At 34.0% G+C, this 22,743-nt stretch overlaps 2 protein-coding genes across 3 annotated transcripts; both read right to left on the bottom strand.

Moving 5' to 3' along the window:
- Positions 1-136: 136 nt before the first annotated feature.
- Vha100-2 (V-type ATPase subunit a family protein Vha100-2) lies at positions 137-16,871 on the bottom strand. Of its 2 annotated transcripts, none has more exons than XM_013309545.1 (15): positions 16,773-16,871; positions 8,076-8,218; positions 5,975-6,151; positions 5,107-5,267; positions 4,620-4,803; positions 4,154-4,330; positions 3,795-4,007; positions 3,408-3,558; positions 2,742-3,115; positions 2,372-2,481; positions 1,941-2,068; positions 1,371-1,594; positions 1,055-1,292; positions 681-852; positions 137-359 (listed from the first exon to the last, which is right to left on the bottom strand). In XM_013309545.1, exons 2-15 carry the CDS (start codon positions 8,190-8,192, stop codon positions 266-268), a joined length of 2,520 nt encoding a protein of 839 aa, XP_013164999.1. In that variant the 5' UTR covers positions 8,193-8,218; positions 16,773-16,871; the 3' UTR covers positions 137-265. The 2 variants fall into 2 exon arrangements, with proteins under 2 accessions (XP_013164999.1, XP_013165000.1); XM_013309546.1 differs by lacking the exon at positions 16,773-16,871 and adding an exon at positions 16,391-16,465 and having other exon boundaries at positions 8,076-8,216.
- Positions 16,872-18,079: 1,208 nt separating this feature from the next.
- LOC106115671 (thiamin pyrophosphokinase 1) lies at positions 18,080-22,469 on the bottom strand. The gene is made up of 7 exons (XM_013309121.1): positions 22,382-22,469; positions 21,748-21,940; positions 21,215-21,381; positions 20,353-20,439; positions 19,450-19,723; positions 18,748-18,870; positions 18,080-18,204 (listed from the first exon to the last, which is right to left on the bottom strand). Exons 1-7 carry the CDS (start codon positions 22,406-22,408, stop codon positions 18,200-18,202), a joined length of 876 nt encoding a protein of 291 aa, XP_013164575.1. The 5' UTR covers positions 22,409-22,469; the 3' UTR covers positions 18,080-18,199.
- Positions 22,470-22,743: the final 274 nt, after the last annotated feature.

The following is a 22,743-nucleotide window of genomic DNA, read 5'->3' as shown; positions in this document are numbered from 1 at the left end:
TCTCATTAAATATTTAAATAAATCTAATAACAATTTTTTAATGTTGAAAAACTTGTGTAAAAAAACATATTATCATCCCTCTTCTTTTCTGTGGGATAAACAGAGTTGTTTGTGTTAATATTGAAATAATACGTCATTTTAAAGTATGCTAAAATATATTTCATTCACACTATTGTTTGTGACATAACAATCTTCGCGGAAACAAACACGATATAAATATTGCCGCGAACTATTCGCTCTACTGATATATTTGTTTTTTTTTTATTTATTCCTCGTCATTATTCTCGAGGATCGTCTTGAAGCAGAACGGCTGGAATATATAGCCGAGACCGGAGAAGAACTTGCTCATGAACTCCACCCTGGAAATTATATATTTTTTCAAATGAAAATTGAACAAAAATAGTTTTAGACATTTTTAGTTGAAATCATTTGGCGCATTTGCTTTTGTTACAAAGTCAAATGACAGAATGATTAGTGAGAGTAAGAAGACAGAATGATTAGTAAGAGACGACATTTTAGTAAGGCAAGTGCGCCACTACACCGGCACAGTGTCGGATTTTGCTTTCTAACAATATATAGATATATAGGTTTTTTAGTCATATTTCTAATTAGAAAGACAAGACAATTCTTGTAGTAGTTTGCATCAACCTTATTGGAGTTAAAATATTTTCGGTACATACCAGTGCAGACGCAAGGTATGCAGGAAGGCGGAGAGGCCCTCCATCATGACGAGGATGGCGAGGGTGAAGAGCGCCCAGAAGCAGAAGGCGACGTACAGCTTGATGCCGCCCACGTATGTCGGGTCACGTAACCCGAACGCCAGCACCATGTCCCACAGCACCTCAGACAATTCTGCACAAACGACAATATTATTAACTAGCTGTCGCCTGCAACTCCGTCTGCCTATTATTAAAAAAAAAGTATGCATTGGTGCCAGTTTTGCATCATGATTTTGATCATGAAATCCATCCAGCCGTTCTGAAGATGCCTTGTAACCTAAGATTCATTTATTCATCCAAATTCTTGCATTTATAACATATGAGCTGTTATTTACCTGCGTGAGCTAGCGAGAGAGCCCACAGCCGGAGGTATGAGGCGGTGTGAGAGATGGTGCTGAGGACGTATTCGATGGTGTGTATGGCCTGGTGGATCATGATCTCGCTGAAGGGCTCGTCCTCGTGCGAGTGCGGCGCGGGCTTGGCCGGGGTCGCCTGCGTCTGTCCCGCCTCGCTGATGTCAGTCTGCTCCTGCATCTCGATGCCTTGGTTCACGCTGCCGTTCGAATGTTCCGGCTGAAATGTGCAACTAAATTATAGTTATTGCTTTCCTTAGAGACATCAAATAAAATAACTTAGGTGATTACTATATACCTTGTTGTGCTTCTTCTTGCTAGCGGAGAGCAGGTAAAGTGGCTTGCCGAGCAGCATGATGGGTATGCAGCAGAGCGCCACCAGCACGAAGACGCGCTGCACCGTGCCCTGGCTGTCGAACATGAACTCCTTGCAGCCCGGCTCCGGCTCGTTGCTGGAGAACAGCATCATGTTGATGAACAGGATCAGCACTGATGGCGCGCAGCCCTGCTTGTACGCCTCATCTGGAACAACACAATTACTGACATTACTACCCTAGCTTCATACATCTTTAGAATGCTCTTTATCAATGAAGTTATGTAATTAAGTTTTAAAATAAAAACTACCAACGCTGAGAATTACCGTTACCATGCCAACCACCCATCCTTGCTGCTATTGGCTTGCAATTTTTGTCCCATTCTCGCATAATATTTTTTTCAAATTACCCACCCTCTAAGTTTAATAGCGTGAAAATATATAGCCTAAAGCATTTTGTATTATAGATAAAATATACCGTGATTGGTAAGATTTTGAGTTATAAAGAAGTGTGAGTGTGTGTTTTATTAGTATAGGTAATTTATGATAGTATACCTGTGGCGAAGGTGCTGTAGGAGATCCACTTGTAGAACATCATGAAGACCATGTAGAGGAAGAGGAGGCACAGGAACACGATTTGCGGAACGAACTCCAAGATGATCGAGTAACGCCTCTTGAAGAAACTGACAAACAAAAACATATAATAAATACAATTTACACGGCATTTGGTTTCTGAGCCCAAATCTTTATTAAAACATATCGTCCTAAGAAGACTTTGACCTAAGAAACCCACGGTTAATAATTATTTAAAGTCTTTGTTTAATTGTTAGAGAAAAAAATATTACAGTAAAATTCCACTGCCGCAATATTTATGTTAAAATATCTATCATTTGTGGCTTCTGTTTTTTATTTAGAGAATGAGATCAAAGACAATTTTATTTAAACAGTGGAATCCGACATTAACATGGTAACTAAGGTAAACTAACTTGTAGTTGACGACACTCATGCAGACACCGAAGATCATGTGGATGACGCCGAAGATAATAGAAAGCTTCATTTTGTATGAGTTCAGGAAGATGATCTTGTTGTCAGCGGACTGAAAAAAAAATGTTTATTTGACTAATTTTGCAAGGAAGTGTCATCAGTATTAAATACCTCACTTCTTTTACACAAAAAATAAAACAGCAGATTTTTGTTACTTAAGCTCTAGAATTGTGATAGTATATATATGGTATACGACAATAGTCGTATGGCGGGATTCTAACTTTACCATCTGTTCGGAAATCCGTACCCTTAACCACTAGGCTATTGGCGCTCTATAATTAATGTTATTAAGATAGATAGAAAGAAACTAACCTGCCAAATAGGATCGATACCAATAAAGTACGGTTTATTGATGTAAGAAGCTTTAGGGTCGAGAGTAAAAGATGGGTTCTTTTCGAGCGTCTCGTTGTCGTATGGCACGAACCAGGCGGAACCGAAGATGTTCATGGACTTGGAGAATATATCATTGTACACCAAGCCGGTGTACATGGAGAAGCAGCCCATGAGTAAGATGATGTAACGACCGGCGAAGAAGATATTCCAGATTTCATTGTTGGACTTCTTGGCGGCGAGGGAGACTTCCTTTAGGACCATCCAAGCGCCGAACATGGCCATGATGCAGCCGTGGCCCAGGTCACCGAACATCACAGCGAATAAGAACGGGAACGTGATTATTGTGTACAACGCTGGAAACAAATATACAATTTATTTTACTAGCTGTCGCACGTGACTCTGTCCATAAAAAATGAATTATTAGCCTATCTGACATAGTTTATATCTATGCCAAAATTCTGCAAGATTCATGCAGCCGTCCTGAAGATACCTTTTAACATAACATCCATCCATAAAGACATAAGCACTTATTATATTACTAAGGTTGAAATAAAAAAAAATCCAAAAGCATTGCTTAGCTATGCTTTATGCTTTATTCTTTACGAAGAAAGAACAGGACTGTTTACTATGTATAAATGTGTTTACCCGGGTTGCACTCGCGGTACGAGGAGACTCCGTACGAGTCGATGAGAGTCTGGAAGCCGCGCGTGAAGCGGTTGGTGCGGTTGAAGGTGGGCGGCTCCTCGTCCGTCTCTATGCAGTTCAGGAACGACGGGATAGAACTGCCGCATGCGTTCTGAACACATCACAATATATTTTAAAATCACATAAGAATTATTATTTACCTTTGTAAATGATAAATAAATAAGATATATTAATTCATGTTTGTAATCTTAAGGAGTAGACAGATTGTGAATCAACTGCATTGGTTCTATAGTTGTATATTTTTTGATTTTCAATGCATACCCGAAAAGGATATTGAAAACGTGATAATTAAAGACACGTAAATAAATTGAAATGTATAGAACTAACAGATCCATCGGCCAGAGCCTTCTGCACGTTGGGCAGGTCAGCAGTGGGCACCCAGCACTCGCCGATGAGGCACTTCTTGGTGACGTCCATGTTGAAGAGGTTCAGGGTGTGGTAGATGGCCTTCATCTTGCGCACCATGATGGACCAGCTCGCCAGCTCCTTGGCCACGCTCACCAGCACGCGCTGTCTGTGGTCGCGGGTTTGATTCAGCACCTATAATTTATGTACATCATTACTTTGTTGCAAAAAAAAATGATGGGACTGTGTTATCACCAGACATTTTTGCATTTAAATATGTACTAATATAGAATTAATTGAAATCCTACAGAAGGTGGTGTTAAGAGAGTAGTTTCGCTCACCATGTTGAGGTCCTCGAGTCTGGTGCGGACTCCCTTGACCATGTCCTGTCGCTCGGTGTTGGAGGGCGGGCAGGGGTACAGCGAGGCGTGGAAGCCGGTGCACACCTTCTTGATGCGCGACTTTAGCTGCTCGCCTTGGAAGAACGCCACGAACACCGTCTTGTAGATCTCGTTGCCCTACCACCAAATATTCATACTTAAATAACCGATTTATTGAAAAAAAAAGCAAACTAAAAGTACATAATTGCTTTTCTGATCAGAATCATGACAAAAATTATATTTACTTTTTAGAGCAGATTATGCAAGAAAAAAAAAATCGATATCATTATGATTTCTTGGTAAGGTGACTCTCTAGGCGAGGGACACTGAACGTATAATAAGTAATTGAGACAGTACAAATTTGTTAATTTCTCTTATTAACACGTATAAGATGTTATCGTAGAATTGTAGTCAGTAATCCACTAACCGATGTAGGATCTTCAAGAGGTTTGTCGAGTTCAGCACGGCGGAGGAAGACATTGCCGCGTGAGATGCGCCACAGCATGCGCTCGAAGGCGGGCACGCGCTCGCGCTGCACCACGCCCGCCACGAAGCCCAGTCGGCCGCGCGTCGCCGCCTGCTGCCCGCCCGCCTCGTCCGATATCAACGACCTAGCATAATACAATAATGATTAGTATAACCACTTTATTTCTAGGTTATAAAGTTCTCTCTCGTCCCATCCTTCTCCTCTTTTAGTAATTTGTTCAGCAATGTTGTATTCATGGGAATGGGTAGTTTTCTTTTTAATATTATATTTCAAGGTGGCAAAACACACAAATAATAACACAGTAATAATTCTTCACGCGTATCATCTCTGTTGTGATATCACAATCCATGTTAAGTTAATGCTGCTGCAGACTACCACTATTCTATTTTACTCGTCCATCGTCTTTTGTATTATTTATGCTACTTACTTTGTAAGGGAGTCCATTCCGATCTCCTCCTGTGCGATGAAGAAAGCCTCGGTCTTCTCCAACACGTGTTTCAACTCTGTCAGCTCCAAATAATTCTGCTTCAGGTTCACCGCATTGTGCGACAGCTCTAGGATTTCGTTCTCCGTCTTTTCCAAGTGAGCCTGAAATATTTGCCTTAAGTATTACATATGAGTTTACATTTTGGCCCCAAGCATTTTAAAATCAACAGTTTTTGTAAAAAAAAGGACAAGTTCGTCAAAAACTACAAAATCAAAGCGCTTAGTCGTCCTTAACCTACTAATAAATACCGAGTTCTTATGAGCCTAAACATGGAGATATTTTAAGTGGCTCAAGTATTGCCAAGAATTGAAAGCAATCACTATTAATCAAAAACAATCAAGCCGCTGTCAAATACCCAATCGCTTATCTTATCGTCAGTATAATTGTTAACGTCTTGAAAGGTTGTAAATTACACAATTAGTAGGCTTACGCATAACTCTGAATAATCGAAAGCTTTATGGCGTTCAATAATTTTTTTAATATTGAAGAAATTGAATGATAGAAAGATAAACTTCAAAAGCAAGAGGCAAATAATCATCTATTTGAAACCTGAGAAAAACAATTTTATAATATTTAACTGTTTTTGTCGATTGCCTATTGTAATATTGCGAAAGTTTAGGTGGATGGATGTTTGAAGGTATCTCCAGAACGGCTCAAAGGATCTCTATGAAATTTGCTATGGATGTAGAACATAGTCTGGAAGAACACACAGGCTACTAATTAAGCTTTTTTTAAAATTCCGCGCGGACGGAGTCGCGAGCGACAGCAAGTAGTCTATAATCTAGTTATGGTCTCTTGGAATACTGACCTCAAGGTCGATGATCTCCCTCGGGTTGGGGGCGCGCGGTGGCTCTTTGACTTCGGGCACATGCACACCGTCCTTGTGCACCTCCGCCTCGATGTACCGCAGTTTCCTCTCCATCTCATCACAACGACGCACCTCGTTAACGAACTTACGTTGGAATGCGTTGACGTCTGGGTTCAACTGTAATTAAAACAAGAGTTTAAAATTTTTTTTAGCACATTTGGTATAATATAAAGGTTGTAGATGCATTGCCAACCTTAAATTAAAAATGTTTGTTAAGACAACTCTTGATCATCTTTCGAGTCCTGAATTAGGACTAGGTTAAGAGAGATAATGGAGTTACAACTCCTGATTTGTTCTGGCACAAAGTAAACTATGAGTTTATTTAAAATTAACTGCAACTGTTTAAAACATAGAAGGCATATTTCTGGTACCAATAGAAGAACGTCTTAAAAGTTAGTTGTGTTTAGTTTTCCGCGAGGAAATGTTTCTCGGAAACGAAGATGTACAAGGTTTCCAGTTAAGCCGATCATGTGATAAAACCGCATTGAAGACTGCAATTAACTATTTTACGATGTCGAATACCGAGAATATGAAGCAAAATGCATATGTTCTATAAATAATTAATCTAGAGTTAGCAAAGTGCATATTTTATGAATACTTGAATTATAAATATACCTCAAATGTAACACTGTTGATAGGACAACTGTATTATTGGAATATAGTTTTTTATGTCCGTAAAGCCTTGCCAAAAATAGATACCTTCTAGGGCCAAATACATTTTGTAACTTAGGATACAAACTAAATCGTATTGATTTCTTAGATTTTATTAAAGGAGTTTGCTAAAGGTAAAAGACCATTTTGAGATTGAATTTTGTACCATGTATATATCATGATGGCCGACCACTTTAAAACCTGGTGCATAATGCAATTTGAAGAGAGGCCAATTTTATCCACGTGGAAAGTTGCACAAACTCGTTTTGTCCATTAATAAAAACCCGTTCGTAAAATTAGATTCCCTTAAGTCTCCTCAGTTACTGCTTAACGCCTATTCTAACATAATAACCTAAATATGGATTTAATAAATCTCTAGTTATTTGTAGCTTATTTAAAGGTGTTTAGTCAATTGTGTATTACTTTCATGTTTCATTATTTCGGGTGTGGCGAGTGATTCGAAGACAGGATGACCTTGTCCCCTTTGTAGTAACGCCTCGATGGCCTTACATTGACTTTCCGAACCAGTTAAAACCAGTAGCTAATATTTAATTCACATCTATGCAATACATCCCGTAAAATCAAAAGCGGAAAGACCACTTTCCCTTGCTTAGAAATTACAGTTCATATTGAAGTATTGGTTCATAAATCATAAATAGAATCCGTGTTAAATATTTATTAGCTATGAAAATGTTTTATCGTAATTTAAGTGTTCAATAAGCGTATGTAAACATTTAATGTAAGTTTTTATTAAAAAAACAACAATTTGTAGATACAAGAAAACAGGTATGCCTGGTTTACAAATTTTATTTGTTCTTTTGACGTTATTAATCGAAATGTAAAGAAAATACGCTGCATTATTCATTTAGAATAGATTACCTAACAAGACAGTATTAACAAAATGCTAAGTTACATGAATCGTGATGTGACGTCATCACTATGTTAGTTATTCCTACGGGAGCGTTAGCTTGGCCCCACTAGTAAACAACCTGCCCGACATTACAACCTGCATACGACTCTCTGGCGCCGTATCACGTTCGCTCCGACAGAGCTTTTTACATAAGATAAAAACGTTTTATTTTGTCGTTTTCAATACAATCTGGATTTAAATACTTCAATTAACTTATTGACTTTAAATTATAATAAAAAATATTTCAATTCATAGAAATATCTTTAAGTGTATTGGCTATGGTCTTTGTTTAAAGCGCCACATTCATGTCTCAGTTCACAGCCGTTACTGGACAGCGAACGAGGAGGTTGTGTGGTACGATTGTTTACATAGTGTGGTGTTGGCGAGCCTTAAAACCATACAAAGACTGGGACATTACCATGATAATTACGCAGTCCTTACAAAATCCTACTGCCACCTTATCAGGTGAGTCATACTTACATCTCTAAACTGCACAGAGCCGGCCTCTCCTAATTCTGATACGGAGGTGTACGCCGCCTCTGGCTGTATGAAGAGTTGGCATAACGCCATCTCTTCGCTCCGGAACATCGCCCCCATGTTGGTGCTTTATTGTTCCACTGCCTCTGTAAACAATACTTCAATAAGTTACGATAGAAAAATTAAAGCTAATACCAAATTTAAAGTTGGTACCAAATGGAGGGTAGTTACAAATAAAATGCTGTGAAATTAATAAGACTATTAAAGGTAGTCAGTCTTGCTTAAACGTTCGCTTGAGAAACTCGTTCGGTTCGTGAAGACATGACAAAGTTGATGTCCCTCGTGTTATTAGTTAAAATCCTTTGGTGCAAATGGCACGTTTTCGTTACCAAGTCAAGTGTCAGAATGATTAGTGAGGGGACATAAACAGTGACATTTTAATAAGGCTAGTGTTGCGTCGATACACAGTCACAGCGTCGGATTTTCTTCCTGACATTAGGTATATTAGTGAACTGAAATTATTATTCATAGAGTAATTCTTTCAAATTGATATTTTTTATTGTCTATGTATTTCTATTGTTTTTTTTTTCGTAAAACATAATCAGACGTGAAACCTTAATCTTAATTAAGAAAAAAATGTTTGATGAGTTGTCAATCGAGTCGAGAGGCGTAATTAAAATGCCATTTAGTAGTGACGGCCAAGTGTGATTGGAATGAGGGCGACCGCGTAGTGGACTGCGCTACAGGATGTTACAAAACATCGATATTAAATAACAAGTAGAGTCGATGTTAATGATGATGAAAGGACTCGCCTTTATATAAAATTGTTACACTTAAATTTACTGATAAACTATAAATAAACTGCAATTCTAAAACATGTATTTTCTAAATATTTTTGCTAAAATCAGATCAAATTTGCTAAAAAAGATTTCAAATTTTTACAATATAATTAAAAAGTCATTATTTAGGCTTTCATTTGTCTGTTCATTTTGCATTTTCTTCGCTATTGCTATCTCTATTTTTCAGAGAGAATGAGAAGAAGAGAAGGACCGCAATGTGTTTTTTTATTATTGTATCGCCAAAACCGCTGTTATAGAAAAGGCAAGATGCATGCTACACCAGTAGCCATAGCTTATTGTATTCTTGTCTCTATTAGACTATTTATTCGGTTGTAAAAACCGAACACCATGTATAACTAGTGCAAATATCACCCTTGTAAAACGCAACAAGGTCGTCTCAGTGTTATCGTGAAGTACTATTGATCTCGGTCACACTCTGTACCTATTAAAAATAAAAATACAAACGTCACTTAGTAATGTTGCAACTATCGCACTCAGAGATATCAATCGATCGAGAGACTAATCAATACTCATACAAAAGGGTGTCCTTAATATAAAGAGAACTCGGTAAAAAATAAGGGATTATAAAAATACAATGTTATTATTTAGTTACTTTCGGGAGTGTAGTAAAGGTTAAATTGTCATTAAATTATATTAAACTCTATATTTTACAAACTATTGTAATTACAGTACAGTTGCATATAATAAAAAATCCTATAACCTTGAGTCTATTATAGGTAAATGTAGCTATTAATAATTGTGTACATAATTATAATACAAAGCGTTTCTGATAACAGATCATTAAAGAAGATTTTATTAAAAATCTTATTAACATTGTTGCTTAAGACTTTTATTTTAAATGAAAAAAAAACTAAACTCTATAAATTTAGCAGCAAGTCTAGCGGATGATTGAATTTTTTTCCTCTAGTAAGACTTCTTCGTGAACCAAAGTAATGATACAAAACTTCGCTTTAGTGATTTCAGTCACGCAATAATATTGGAAGTGACCATCACCGACAACCGTGTCCAGAATTCGACACGCTCAATCTAATAGATTAACACTGCCGAAAAACATTGCTATCTCAGTTGTTTTCAACGTAAATAAGAAGGATGATAAATTATTGTTTCAGCAATGGAAACCCACTGTACAAGTCTTTGTTACAAATTTTTCCTCAAACATAAACAATAAAGTCTGATTATTCAAATAACGTTGTTACTATTTTAAATTTATCTATACTATTTATAAAATTTTAAACATGGAACAAGGATACGTAAAAATAGGTTTTATAGATAGCTCGTAACTGGAAGTTCTGGCTGGTTTAGCAGATAAAAAAAATCTACAAAATAAATTTCAATATTTAAAAAATAAAAAGAGTAAGCTAAGAATGGAGAAATTAAAATATTAATTTATTCTTACTGTAACACTCTTGAAGCATCTTTAAGTGATCAGTACGAGAACCTCAGATACAGTACGATAAATAAACCCTAAGTGGATGTTTAATAACCGTCAAATGATTCTGAGTACGACGGTCAGTCAATACGAAGGATTGTTATGACGCAAGGCCGGAAGGTTTTTGCATACCTGCGTTCAGCTTAGCGTAACATTTTTTATCCCGGCGACGCGTTTACAAAAACATTGTCCCCTTGATTTCCGATGCAAACGTACTCATAAAAACTGAGGAAGCGAATTTTAACACAAAAATTGATTTATTTTTAAAAGTTATTATTACGCGATTAAATAAACGTAGAAAATGAAGTCTGCGTCATTTTATGATTTGAATAGTTATATCAATCTTTTGTTTCTTGGTACACTACAGTTGTTTTTGTTTTTTTTAAGAGAGGGTCATAACAAGAGAAAAGACATTAAATGTAACTTTGCATATATCTTTAAAGCAACGTTTGTTTGCAATGGTTACGCTGTGGAGGTACAATACTAATTAGTATCGTTAAATTATGAACAAGACTATGTATCTCTTTAGTCATCTTCCAAAATACTACTAACTAATGAAGTCACTAAAATGACTTACCATTGGTTTCTAAGACCAAAATCTGTATTTAACATATTACCATCCCTTTCGTTATCTTTAACAAAACGGAGATAACAATATGTTTAAAACGAGGTCTCAGAAATCCACGGTAAGAAATATATCGACAAACAGTGTAAAACCCAACGAGTGCGTAAATAATCTTCTGAACTCGGCAAGGTAAAGAAACGATAACAGCATAAAGATTATGCATTACAAGGTTAGTATACAACTCGTAATGTGTCCGTATCCCACATACGGAGGTAAAGGACACGATACATTCACGAAAAAGGCCAACCGGTCCCTATGTCATGTATTTATTTCCGGCCAGTAACATTTCCTCAGTTCCGACATGTTTTTAAAATGTATTTCATTTTTAATGGCTCATATATCAGAGGGACTAGCATGAAAATTTGTGAGAATGATTTCGTAGTCGACAAAATTTATATTATAACTTGTGCATAAAATTTATGAGTCTACGGAAGCGCGTGTCGCAAATGTTACTGCTAGGCCCTCTGCTATGAGTATTGACTGATTGTTTCACTTAAAGATACCAGGTTTCCACCTAAACTTAGATATTCGAAAGCGAATATTTTCCAAAGACAGAAAAATTAAGTTATACGTCACATCCTGTTGCAAATGTTTAGTCATTCATGATAAGAATTCGATAAAACCTTTTTCTTCAATTGCCAAAAAAAAATTAAAGAAAAGTTGCCATAAACATTTTGCATTGAACATTTTTTTTAAAAAGCATGTTTTCAGGTTATGGTAACACTCGTAAACAAGAAAGAACTGCTGATATGTTAGTTCGAATTCTAAAAAGAAATTGTAAATTGTATATAAACATATTTTAAGCTTCTGTTTTTAACTTTTCCATGCACTAGAAATATTTCCAGATACCAAACTGTTTAGTTCACCTGTTATTAATCTCTTATCTTCTTGTTTTTAAACTCGGATTTAATGTAAACAATGAAGCAAGTAAAATAAACTATCTTATTTATGTTAAAGATAGCCTCGAATACTGTAACTGTGGTTTTTCACTGACGAAAAACTGATTTAAAACACATCTACGCTTCTTTCCAATTTTATAGTAATAGCATAATTTTATACCGGTTCTTTGCCAGTAGAAGCCCACGTTTGCAATGAATTTATGTTTGGAATACGCTTCTATGTTTTGATAAAAAGTATTTTTTAAATTGAACTAAGTAATTAATCCAGACATGCGATGGAATTACTTCTTGAAATAAAAATAAAACTATCGATAAGTCATGTAATTATCGCGCGTCAGTTCCATAAAATTTTGAAGTTCTCTATGGAATCGCTTCGCAGCGAATGCATTTTGTCTAACGGGGGTTAACACGTTAGCTACCATGGTGGACTATATGTCCGACAAGCTAATGTTTCAATCAGGCCGTGTCGGACTATGTGTCCGACAAACAATACTTCAATTCAACACCTCTCTGTAGCTTGTCGGACGCTTTTTAATCGAATTGTTGTATACAGCGTGACACGCAAGGCCCCATAAAGCTTATAAACAGCGGGTCAATTTATTTAGTTTTACGAAAAATCATTCTGGCAGCTAACGTGTTAATACAGAAGCATGTGTAATACGATACGATTGTAACGTGATATGCGTAGTATAAACTGCCTCCGGATGTTGTTTATTCTTTGCGCTTTGTTTGCGAATAGAATCAATTACAAAAATGTAACGACGCTGTTAACTGGAAGTCAACTGCTCGAGTAGCAAAATATGTATGGGAATTTTCTTATCACGAATAAATACCTCGTATTATGTTACTCTGAGAAGTGTATAACTAATTAATAAGTATGTTAATCTTACTTTTTACTTATATTATAAACTAGCTGTCGCCCGCGACTCCGTCCGCGTGGTTATGTTAAAAAAAAAAGATAAAGTAGTATCCTATGTCCGTCTCCTGGCTCTAAACTACCTCCTCACCAATTTTCAGTCAAATCGGTAAAGCTTTTCTTGAGTTATAAATAGTGTAACTAACACGACTTTCTTTTATATACATATATATAGATGCTAATGATTGGATGGATGGATGTTTGTTAGAAGGTATCTTCGGGACTAGGCGGATCTCGTTAAAATTTGGCATACATATAGAACATATTCTGGGAGAACACATAGGCTACTATGTTTTTTTTAATTCCGCGCAGACAGAATCGTAGGCAACAGCTAGATGTATCATATAAATAAGCATAAAATAATATTAGTTGTACATAAAATTACTAATGCCGTATTCTAATTACTCTTAAAGTTTTTACGCTAATGTTAGGTTAAAATTAGGGTTCTGTAAACTTATCTAGTATGTTAAATAATTATGGTTCTCTGTGATCGAGATATTTTTGCTTTGCATTTGCGAAGTATGAATAAGAGATCTGAACTCATAATGGCTGATGTCAAGATTGCATTTACATGCTAAATATTGTTTGAAGATGTTTGTCAGATGATAAAAAAGTGTTTATTTCCATTTCATAAAAGAACTCTAGAGTCTACAATATCCGCCACGACTAATTCAAACACAAATTACTTATAAACTTATCGTATTCTAGGAATGTTTTACTAGCTATCGCCCGCGACTTCATTCACGCGGAATTGAAAAAAACTTAATACGTAGCCTATGTGTTCTTCTAGACTATGTTCTATATGTATGTCAAATTTCATTCGAGATCGTTTAAGCTGTTCCGGAGATACTTTCAAACAAACAGTCCATTCATCCAGCCAAACATTCGCATTTATAATTTTAGTAAGATTAAAAATAAAGCAAATAGTGTAAGTAGCTTGGTTTTTAAAACGCTTTTAAAAGAATTTCATTATCTTTAGAACCAAAAACTCGACATGTATTTAACCTCATTATAAAACAGTGCATGTTTGTGCAAAGCATGAATAAAACATATCAGCGGTGCGAGCCTTAGCTCAATATTTGTTTTTAATACGTTAGTCACAGAAGGCGCATTACTCATTCTGATAATTGCTGTTATAAACCTTGCCAAATACAGCGCCGGCAATTTAAAGAATTTTACGGACATTAATGGGATATGTCATAGACTATTTGTAGTGTAAAGGATGTTAAGATTTGCAACGAAACAAGTGCTTTATTTCTCTGGAACCTTCGTACTTTTTGCTAATATTTATTGCCGGTAAATTTAGAAAGTGTGAATTTACATTACCTCAAATAGCAAATACTATTTACGTTTATAGGTACGTTTTTTTACGTATATCGGTGTGAATAAGGGGCATTTAAAAGTATTTTCGTTTATCGTGTAATTAGAAGACCCGTTTCTTCCCGTTTTTAATTTGTGGTTTGAAAAATGTTTTTTTAGGGCTCACGCACTACGAAGGTTTTATCTACACCGGTTTCATTTAAATATGTCAAACCAGCCTCCATTTAAAAACGTTCGCTACCAAAAAGATCTAGATAACATAAATTGCAACATACTAATTTAAATAAAGTTTAGTTTATGTTGACACAAATGCCCATATAGTGCGGGCACGTAGTTCTTTCAACACAAACACGCAGACAAACATATTGTTATGTATATTGATTTGAACTAAAACATGTTTAGTGTATTGCAAAAATGTTGCGCTATCAGTACCCATGTGATTACGTAAGGTTTTTTTATGTGTTAGCCGACAACTAACAACATTTCTTTATATATTGTTATATTCTTTAAATATTGGAAATGGCAAAATATTTTTCAATCAAATGGTACACGGTATACACTATGGTTCGAAGAACGATGGAGATAAGAATATTGTCTTTAGTGCCTGGTTTACTTTATGCCAGTACAATAAGACAGTAGCGCTGGCCTGATATGGACTATAGTCGCTCATTGGTTTTTACATTACGCCAGCGCTAGTATTGGGCGCTACAGTTCTGCTGTTCTGACATAATGTAAACCAGGCATAAATTTCTGACGCCGATCTTCTAGGACTGTACCATATTAATTGCTGTTAGGTCTACTAAGGTAATTTCTTAGTTCAAGTATTAGTATGCTACTCTTTAATTAACTTGACTCTGATTTAATGTAGCCTACATACTACGTACTCTGTGCTTGAGGTCACGTGTCAGTCATGAAGATAAAAATCTCCGTATACATAAGATAAGAATATATTATCAAAGAATTCTTTCATCATCAAGTATCAAGTTCAGGAATTAAACTAAATTTTAAGTCAGTACAACAGATTACATGCGTCACACTATACTAGTCTATGGAATCCACCATCACATATCACTATCGATTAGGTCTTCCAAGACCTGACAATCATCGTCGTCAAGGTTTGTCTAACTCTTAAGTACACTAAGCTCTACATTTTCCATAAAAATCATAAAGTCGTAAGGGTGCGTTCAAACTAAACGTATCATAATCAGTCGCCGATTAACCCAGACATTCTAAGCTCAAATCTCTGTATAAAACATATCGTCATCCCTGTCTTTCATCTTTGATGAAACAGAGATAACTACAAAGAGACTCAGAAACTATCTACTCTATCGATATCAAGAAGATTGTGTCTCCTGGCCACCAAAACTGTTATATGATTATTATAATGTCATGTAAGTTTGTGATAAGTGAATCACATGACTAGAAAATATGCGTACTTAGATTTGAAATAAATTGGAATCAATATAATCTTGACCATTAAAATGCCTGAACTTAACTCTACTAGGATTGCATAAAAAAAACTTAAACCATCTCAAGGACATAAGGCTTTATTGTCAAAAATTGCAAGCTATTTTAAGACTTCGACCTTTCGTCATAATGACATATTTCGCGCAAATATCTCTACGTGAAGCTGGTAATTTTTTTTTCGTGATTGTGGTATTGGAAACTATGTAATACTTAAGTGAGGACTATTAAATTTCTTACTCACGACTCAGTAATCAAAAAGCATTACTTTGGAATAAGAGGTCGCAAGTTTTGTGCCTAAATTATTATTATTTGTTTTAGGAATAAAAACAATCAAGAGAAAGAGGAATCAAAGAATAAGGTTTTAATTTTCACAAGACTTAAAACTTGACTTTTGTGTTAATTTGCTTCTCATGAATAACAAGAATACAAAATCAACGAATAATTTTTATCATTTAATTTTTATTTAAACCGGTTTCAAGATTCCGTCTTTATTTAAATAAATAAAAAACGTTACGTTTAGTTAAAGTAGTTAAGTTTACAATATCAATATAACTAGACTTATCACGTTATTTTATAAACTTAAGAATTGTTTTTAGTAAGTAATATTGTTTTTATAAAAGTAAATCTACTGATCGCAACACAAGCCGTCCCACCACAAGCATTGAAAGCAATCATCGCCTTTGTATCGATCAATATTATCAAACATTTAATAAAAATATTATAATATATGTATTTAAAATTAGTAATATTCAATTTAAATATGGCATTACTATGAATAAAGTTTATTAGAATGCTTACGTACCAGTATTAATATGTTAGATTTGTGTGCACAAAATACACGTAACGCGCGTTCACCGCGCAAGAGCAAACTGAACCGATTCGTAATGTTGGTGCTCCCGCGCATGTGACCAGTACAATTCGTGATGCGAGCATTAAATTAATTTGTTCATTGGCGCGTTATTTACCAAATTAAAACGTATGTAGAGCATAAAAGATTTCTAGTGAATTGATATACAACAAGATTTAAAGATGTAAACTTTCTTTTTATAGTACAAAAACAGATTTAAATAAGTATATTAAAATCATTTAAAATACTTTTCTTGTCATGTAAATATGTAAACTATTTGTAATTATTATATTTTTCCATTAATTTCATAAATTTATAGAGTATTTTGGTTACTTACGTATTTGAAAGAGCCCTCCAACTGATGCGCGTGAAGAAATAAAATCGTGCCTCAGTTATTTGCAGGAAAATCAGCTGATAAGGAAGACGAGAGCTATCTCGTGATCTCGTTGTGCGGTTGGTAGCACTGTTCGTGCAGCCTCATGTTTCTCAAAGTGGCTTATTGATAGCGAAATACTATGTTTTAAAACTGCTACTTACGTGTTGATATTTGTTAAATATTTTAAACTATTGATATTAGATATTTTACATATGAAAACAAATAATAAATAACTTTTTACATGCAATTAAATTTAAATATTATAATAACGTTTATTTTTATTTTAACCTTATTGAAAGTAAATAATATATAGCTTTATGTAATTAAGTTTATATACTTATATTTATTTATTAAGGTCAATAATCAATGCTTCTTACTTGAATGTTTGTTATGTATAATTACCACAATTTAATTTTCAATGACGCAAGCAAGTTGGCATTCAATTTAAGAAGCATCTTAGATAAACAATAAAAAAGTTCTTTAACAAAGGGTCCGATTAAAATTATTCTTTACTAAAGGCTTAGTAATCATCATCAGCTCACTATACGTCCCCATCGAGGGGCTCGAAGCCTACCCTAAGTAGGGATGACTAAGCCATAGTCAACCACGCTGGCCAAAGCTTGACCCCTGAGCCACCGACGCTCAATAATTTGTAATTATAGGCAACATTTATTCCATCACAAATAATTTCAAATCAATACTTTTACTGAGGACACTAATACAAATAAAACAACCATTTAAATATAAAACATTTATGTAACACCCCTATAATAAAAAAAAACAACCATGGAAATATTAACCTATACTATCCTATAACTTCACAATCAGCACATAAGTAATAAACCTAATAACCCAAATAAACTAATTGGAATTTACTTCTAGATTTTAAAAAACATCTCTTGATATTGGTATCAAGAGATGTTTTTTAAAAAAAAGTTTAGTCTTTAATTCACTTACGGCGTTTTAAAAGTTAAACCTTTTCTATTTTGTCTTGAATATTCTTCAGTAATTGCTGCATATTCAAGAGAAAAGAGGGACATTTGAAAACAATAAAAAATGCACTAATAATACATACTAAAAATTATACTAAAAGCAGAAAATATTTAATGTTTTCTACTTTGGCAGTATCTAAAGGAAAAAAATTACAGTGGACTGAAATAAGTCAGGTTAACAATCACAAAAGTTTTATCATTTTTCATTACTTTTATTTCTATTAATATATTAAAAAATTGGTAATGATTTCGTTTGTATAAAACTAACACAACAATGAGTGTTATAAATCAGACAATTTAACAGAACTTATAGAAAATAAAAAAAAACAATTTAGTATATTATTTCCAGAAATAAATTCATCTAATCAACTTCTCTACATTCCCCGTATGTATTTGTCAACCTGAAAAAGAAAATTAAATTTTGATTTTAAAAGTTTCCAAATCTTCACTAGGTGGCGCTTTTCCCAATTTTTATGATAAAATTATTTTATAACATAAAAAAGTTATGAATCTATTGCAAGTTGGCAATCTCTACTTATTTTCTATTAATATTGTTATTCGTTTAAGAAAATGTAATCCAAAAAACGTTTTTATTATTTACTAGCTGTCACCCGCGACTCCGTCCGCATGGCATAATAAAAAAAAACTAATTATTAGCCTATGTGTTCTTTCAAACTATTATGTTCTACAAGTATGCCAAATATCAGCGAGATTTATGCAGCCGTTCTAGAGATACCTTCTAACATACATCCATCCATCCAAACATTCAATTTTATAATACTAGCAAGCAATAAGACAATTACTAAAATATACGCGAGATAATACGCTATATTTTTCTTTTGGTTTCCAGAGTTTATTATGGAGGTGGTCCGTAGAGACCAGCTTTCTCGATTAACCAAGATCGACAGTAATTATTGTCATATGAAATAAATACCAATACTTACATAATATGCCGGGCATTTTCATCGACCAGAGAATTGTGTGACTGCATTTAACCATTACCTTCTCTGAGCCGTCGAATGCATTTGAAGTACTCACTAGTTCACCAAACTTTAGTCTTGTGTTTTCTGGAAATTATATTATCATCTCATTGTATAGTTAAACTCAGATATACCATATCCAAACAGCTTTATATATTTATGAATAAATTATGGTTACAGGACGTAGTGTTGTTTGTCTCGATCGTACACGCCATAAGTACATTTCGAAGAGAGGGGACAGCCGATGTCAGACCTTTGGACCGGCAACACGTGTCGGAACGTGAACGAGCCAAATATAACGCAACGAATGCTACACAGCCCAACCTGGATAAGCGAGATAATTCTTCCGATGGACAATCTCTATAAGCGAGAAACCAGAGATTGTGAGAAAAATCTATAAGCGAGAAAATATCACAGACCCTTGTTGTCTAGCTTATCTAGGTTTGATTACATAAAGATTATTATGTAGAAAAAATTACTAACGTAATTAAATATATTTAATTTAAGCAATTAATTACAATAGATAATAATACAAAATTACATGAAAATTATATTAAAAATGGCCTATTATGTCAAATTATGAATATTAAAATTAAAACAGACATAAAAAGCATACAATGTTGCACAGATAATGTGCGTTAAAAAATATGAGCACCTAGCACATACCTAAATTCCATTTGAGGCCACTTGTTGTGACACTATCACAGATTTCTCCCATGGGCACTAACGAACACCAAGATCTTTTATGTTTCCTTGTCTCTTCAGGTATAAATATTATATGTTCTCCGGGGAACAACAACCAGGATATCGAATCATCGGACATTATATAAACTTTAGTTGTAGGTAACAAATTCAACTTTGCTAGATACAATGTCTGTACATTCCCTAATATTTGGTCAATCCTTCCTGAAGCTTGGGCTATTGCGACTGCATGCTTTATCTGGAAGAGACAGATTAATGTGATTAAAAATTAAAGTAAATAATTCAAAAAAGTTATAAATGTTCCATGATAAAAAGTAGTATTGAATGTGCATGTATTCATGGAATGTATATTTTTAACACACAACCCTGACAGGTTAATAAGATTAAAATATTAAGCAAATAATTCAAACAGGATATGAATGTTGCATACAACCACACAGAAGACAGGCGTGAAGTGGAAGCAATTCCGCGTTTCATCTGATGAGTGTGCGTCCCGGAGGCCTAATTTAGTCCTCTTTCCCTTTCCACCCTTTTACTTATAAGGAAAGGATGCGAAGAGGAAGTGGACTTTCCGGATGAGAGGATACATGGAAAGGGAAGATATTTACTTTCTGTGCATCATCTCCTCCATCGATTAAAGGTAGGCAACGCATATGCAATTGCGTATGTCTATGGGCAACGGTCACTTCGCTATTTCAGCTATTTCAGGTGGCCGCTCGCTCGTTTGCCACTTTTTGATATAAAAAAAAATGATGAAAAATATATATTAACACATTTCATGTAAGAAAATCATAAGCGCATGAATTCATTGAATGTTTTAAAAATATATATTATTTTTAACACTTGACACTATTAAATTGTACATACCTCAGTTTTATATTCAGTGCAGTATTTATTTAATTCCATTAAAGCTTTTGTAAAATCTGTATGGTCTTGATCTGGTGTATGTATGATCTAAAAGTTAAAAGAAATAAATTACACACCTTATGTATAATGAATGTTTTATTTATCAGCTCACTTTACTTCCCCACCAAGGGGCTCGGAGCCTACACTAAGTTAAAAGTGATTAGGCCTTAGTCAACCACGCTGGCCCAGTGCGGGTTGGTTGACTTCACAAATATCTGTGAATTTCTTCTTAGATATGTGCAAGTTGCATCTAGATGTTTTCCTTCACCGTAAGTATGTCGGATAAATGTACATATGTAAATCGAAAAATCCATTGGTGCATGACGGGATTCGAACCCAGGACCTGCAGATTTCAAGTCAAGTGCTTGACTTCTGAGCCACCAACACTCAATCAATGTCAATAAATTTTAGTCATATTCAATTCTTTGCAAAAACATTGGTTATAAAATTAATAATTAACCTTCAGTGCCATTGCTAAGATATTTACTTATAGTGACCTCTGTTTTTATATTATTCAAACCAAGTAAAAATAAAAAATTTAGTACTGTGTTTATATAAAGATATGAATTTGTATAATATGTTAAACATTATTTAGTTATCATCAACACATAAATACCAAACTAATGATTAATCCATATAAATAAAAAAGAACGCAGACTTGTCCCTATATGTTCCAAAACACTAGACAAAATCTAAGCCAAAAAAAAAAATTAAAAAATTAACCTCATTTTAAATGACATTTTTGCTTGCAACTAAATATACTGAGAATGACAGCTATTGTTTAGTATAGGGTAATATGTTAATAAAAATGGCTAAATTTCACCTTACAACCTTTCTTTTTATATTTCTGTAATATTTCATCTGTTATTGAATCAAAGTCACCAGTAACAAGATCTGGCAACTGAATTGATTGTTGCTCTTTTTCTGGTAGTAGTTTTAAAAAGTTATCCCACTGACATGTCCCACCATCAACAGTTATTCTTACGCTAGCTGAAAAAATAGACTAAACTGAGGACATTTTATTGACATTTATAAATTAATAACTGTCGCCAGTAACAGCGCCAAATTAAAAAAAATAAGTAACACAGTATGATAACTATGCAAATGAGTTTCAACCTGTATTAATTTTTATTTATGTTTCTTTTCTTGAAGATAAATATATTTTACACATGGATTTTGCCATTGGAAACTTAAAGCAAAATATTGCAGTAATACAATCAAAAGTTATGGAAAAAAATACATATTATGGCAAACTGTTATATTTACTGAGAAATATTATAAAAAAAAGTTTTAGTACATCTCTTTTCTAAACTGTTACAGTACAGAAAATTGAAAAAAAATGTTAACAAAACTTACCATTATTCCAGAATGTTTTCATAAAATCAGTTTTTTGTAAAATTGGTCTGTTCAATACCAGTACACCATATTTAACTAGATTCTTGCCATTGCAGCCCATGACTTGTGATATATCCCATTGGGTTTTCATAACTTTATTTAGACATTCACAAGAACTGCGCTGTGTAATTAAGATATTACTTAGCTTTTTCACCTAAAAATCATGATTATAGATGATCTACAATGGTTTCAAAATGGTAAATTTAATGTATTAAATTGAAATACGAAGGAATGGATAAAAATAATGGATGGATGGATGATTACAGAGAAATGGATGAATAAAACAACTAACTGAAAGCTAAATATGTAAAGTGAATAAAAAAACTATTGAATTTGATGAGTTGCTGTAAATTGTTTAGGAAATATTTGCTATTACATAAAGGCGTTTTGGTTGGTAAAACCTTTCAAATAATTGTTTTTGATTAGACTGGTGTAAAGATTTTAACGACTATTTTAAAACTATTAATTATACTTTTAGATACAATCTCGGTTCCGATGTTTTTACTGGAAGTACAAGAATATTCTATCAAGCATTTTTTTTTCAGATATTATTCATCTATTCAGATTCTATAAGGTTTAAAATAAATTCACACACCTTACATAAAACGCCGTTTGTTGACATTTTGACAAGTTAATAAAAACAAAGAAATTTCAATGCTAAAAATTAATTGTTTGGTAATTTAAGTTGTTGAAAACCGTTGCAAATAAATACATAAGATACTAATAATTAAAATTTGTTTTTAAAAGACGATCAACCAGGCGGTTGAAAAGAATTATCAACTTGTCAATGTCAAAACTGACACAATCTATAATTTTATGTCACCATAAACGTCATCGTCGAGTGTAATTAGAAATTTTTATTAATTATTTACATCCTAATACATATATATACTTATAATACATAAACTCTTAAATCTATGATATAAAATAAAATTTAAAAAAAAAACCGAATAATTA

This window comes from Papilio xuthus, unplaced genomic scaffold, assembly GCF_000836235.2.
Source record: "Papilio xuthus unplaced genomic scaffold, Pxut_1.1 DF827777.1, whole genome shotgun sequence".
Classification (NCBI taxonomy): domain Eukaryota; kingdom Metazoa; phylum Arthropoda; class Insecta; order Lepidoptera; family Papilionidae; genus Papilio; species Papilio xuthus.
This window is presented reverse-complemented; position numbering and strand designations above follow the sequence as displayed.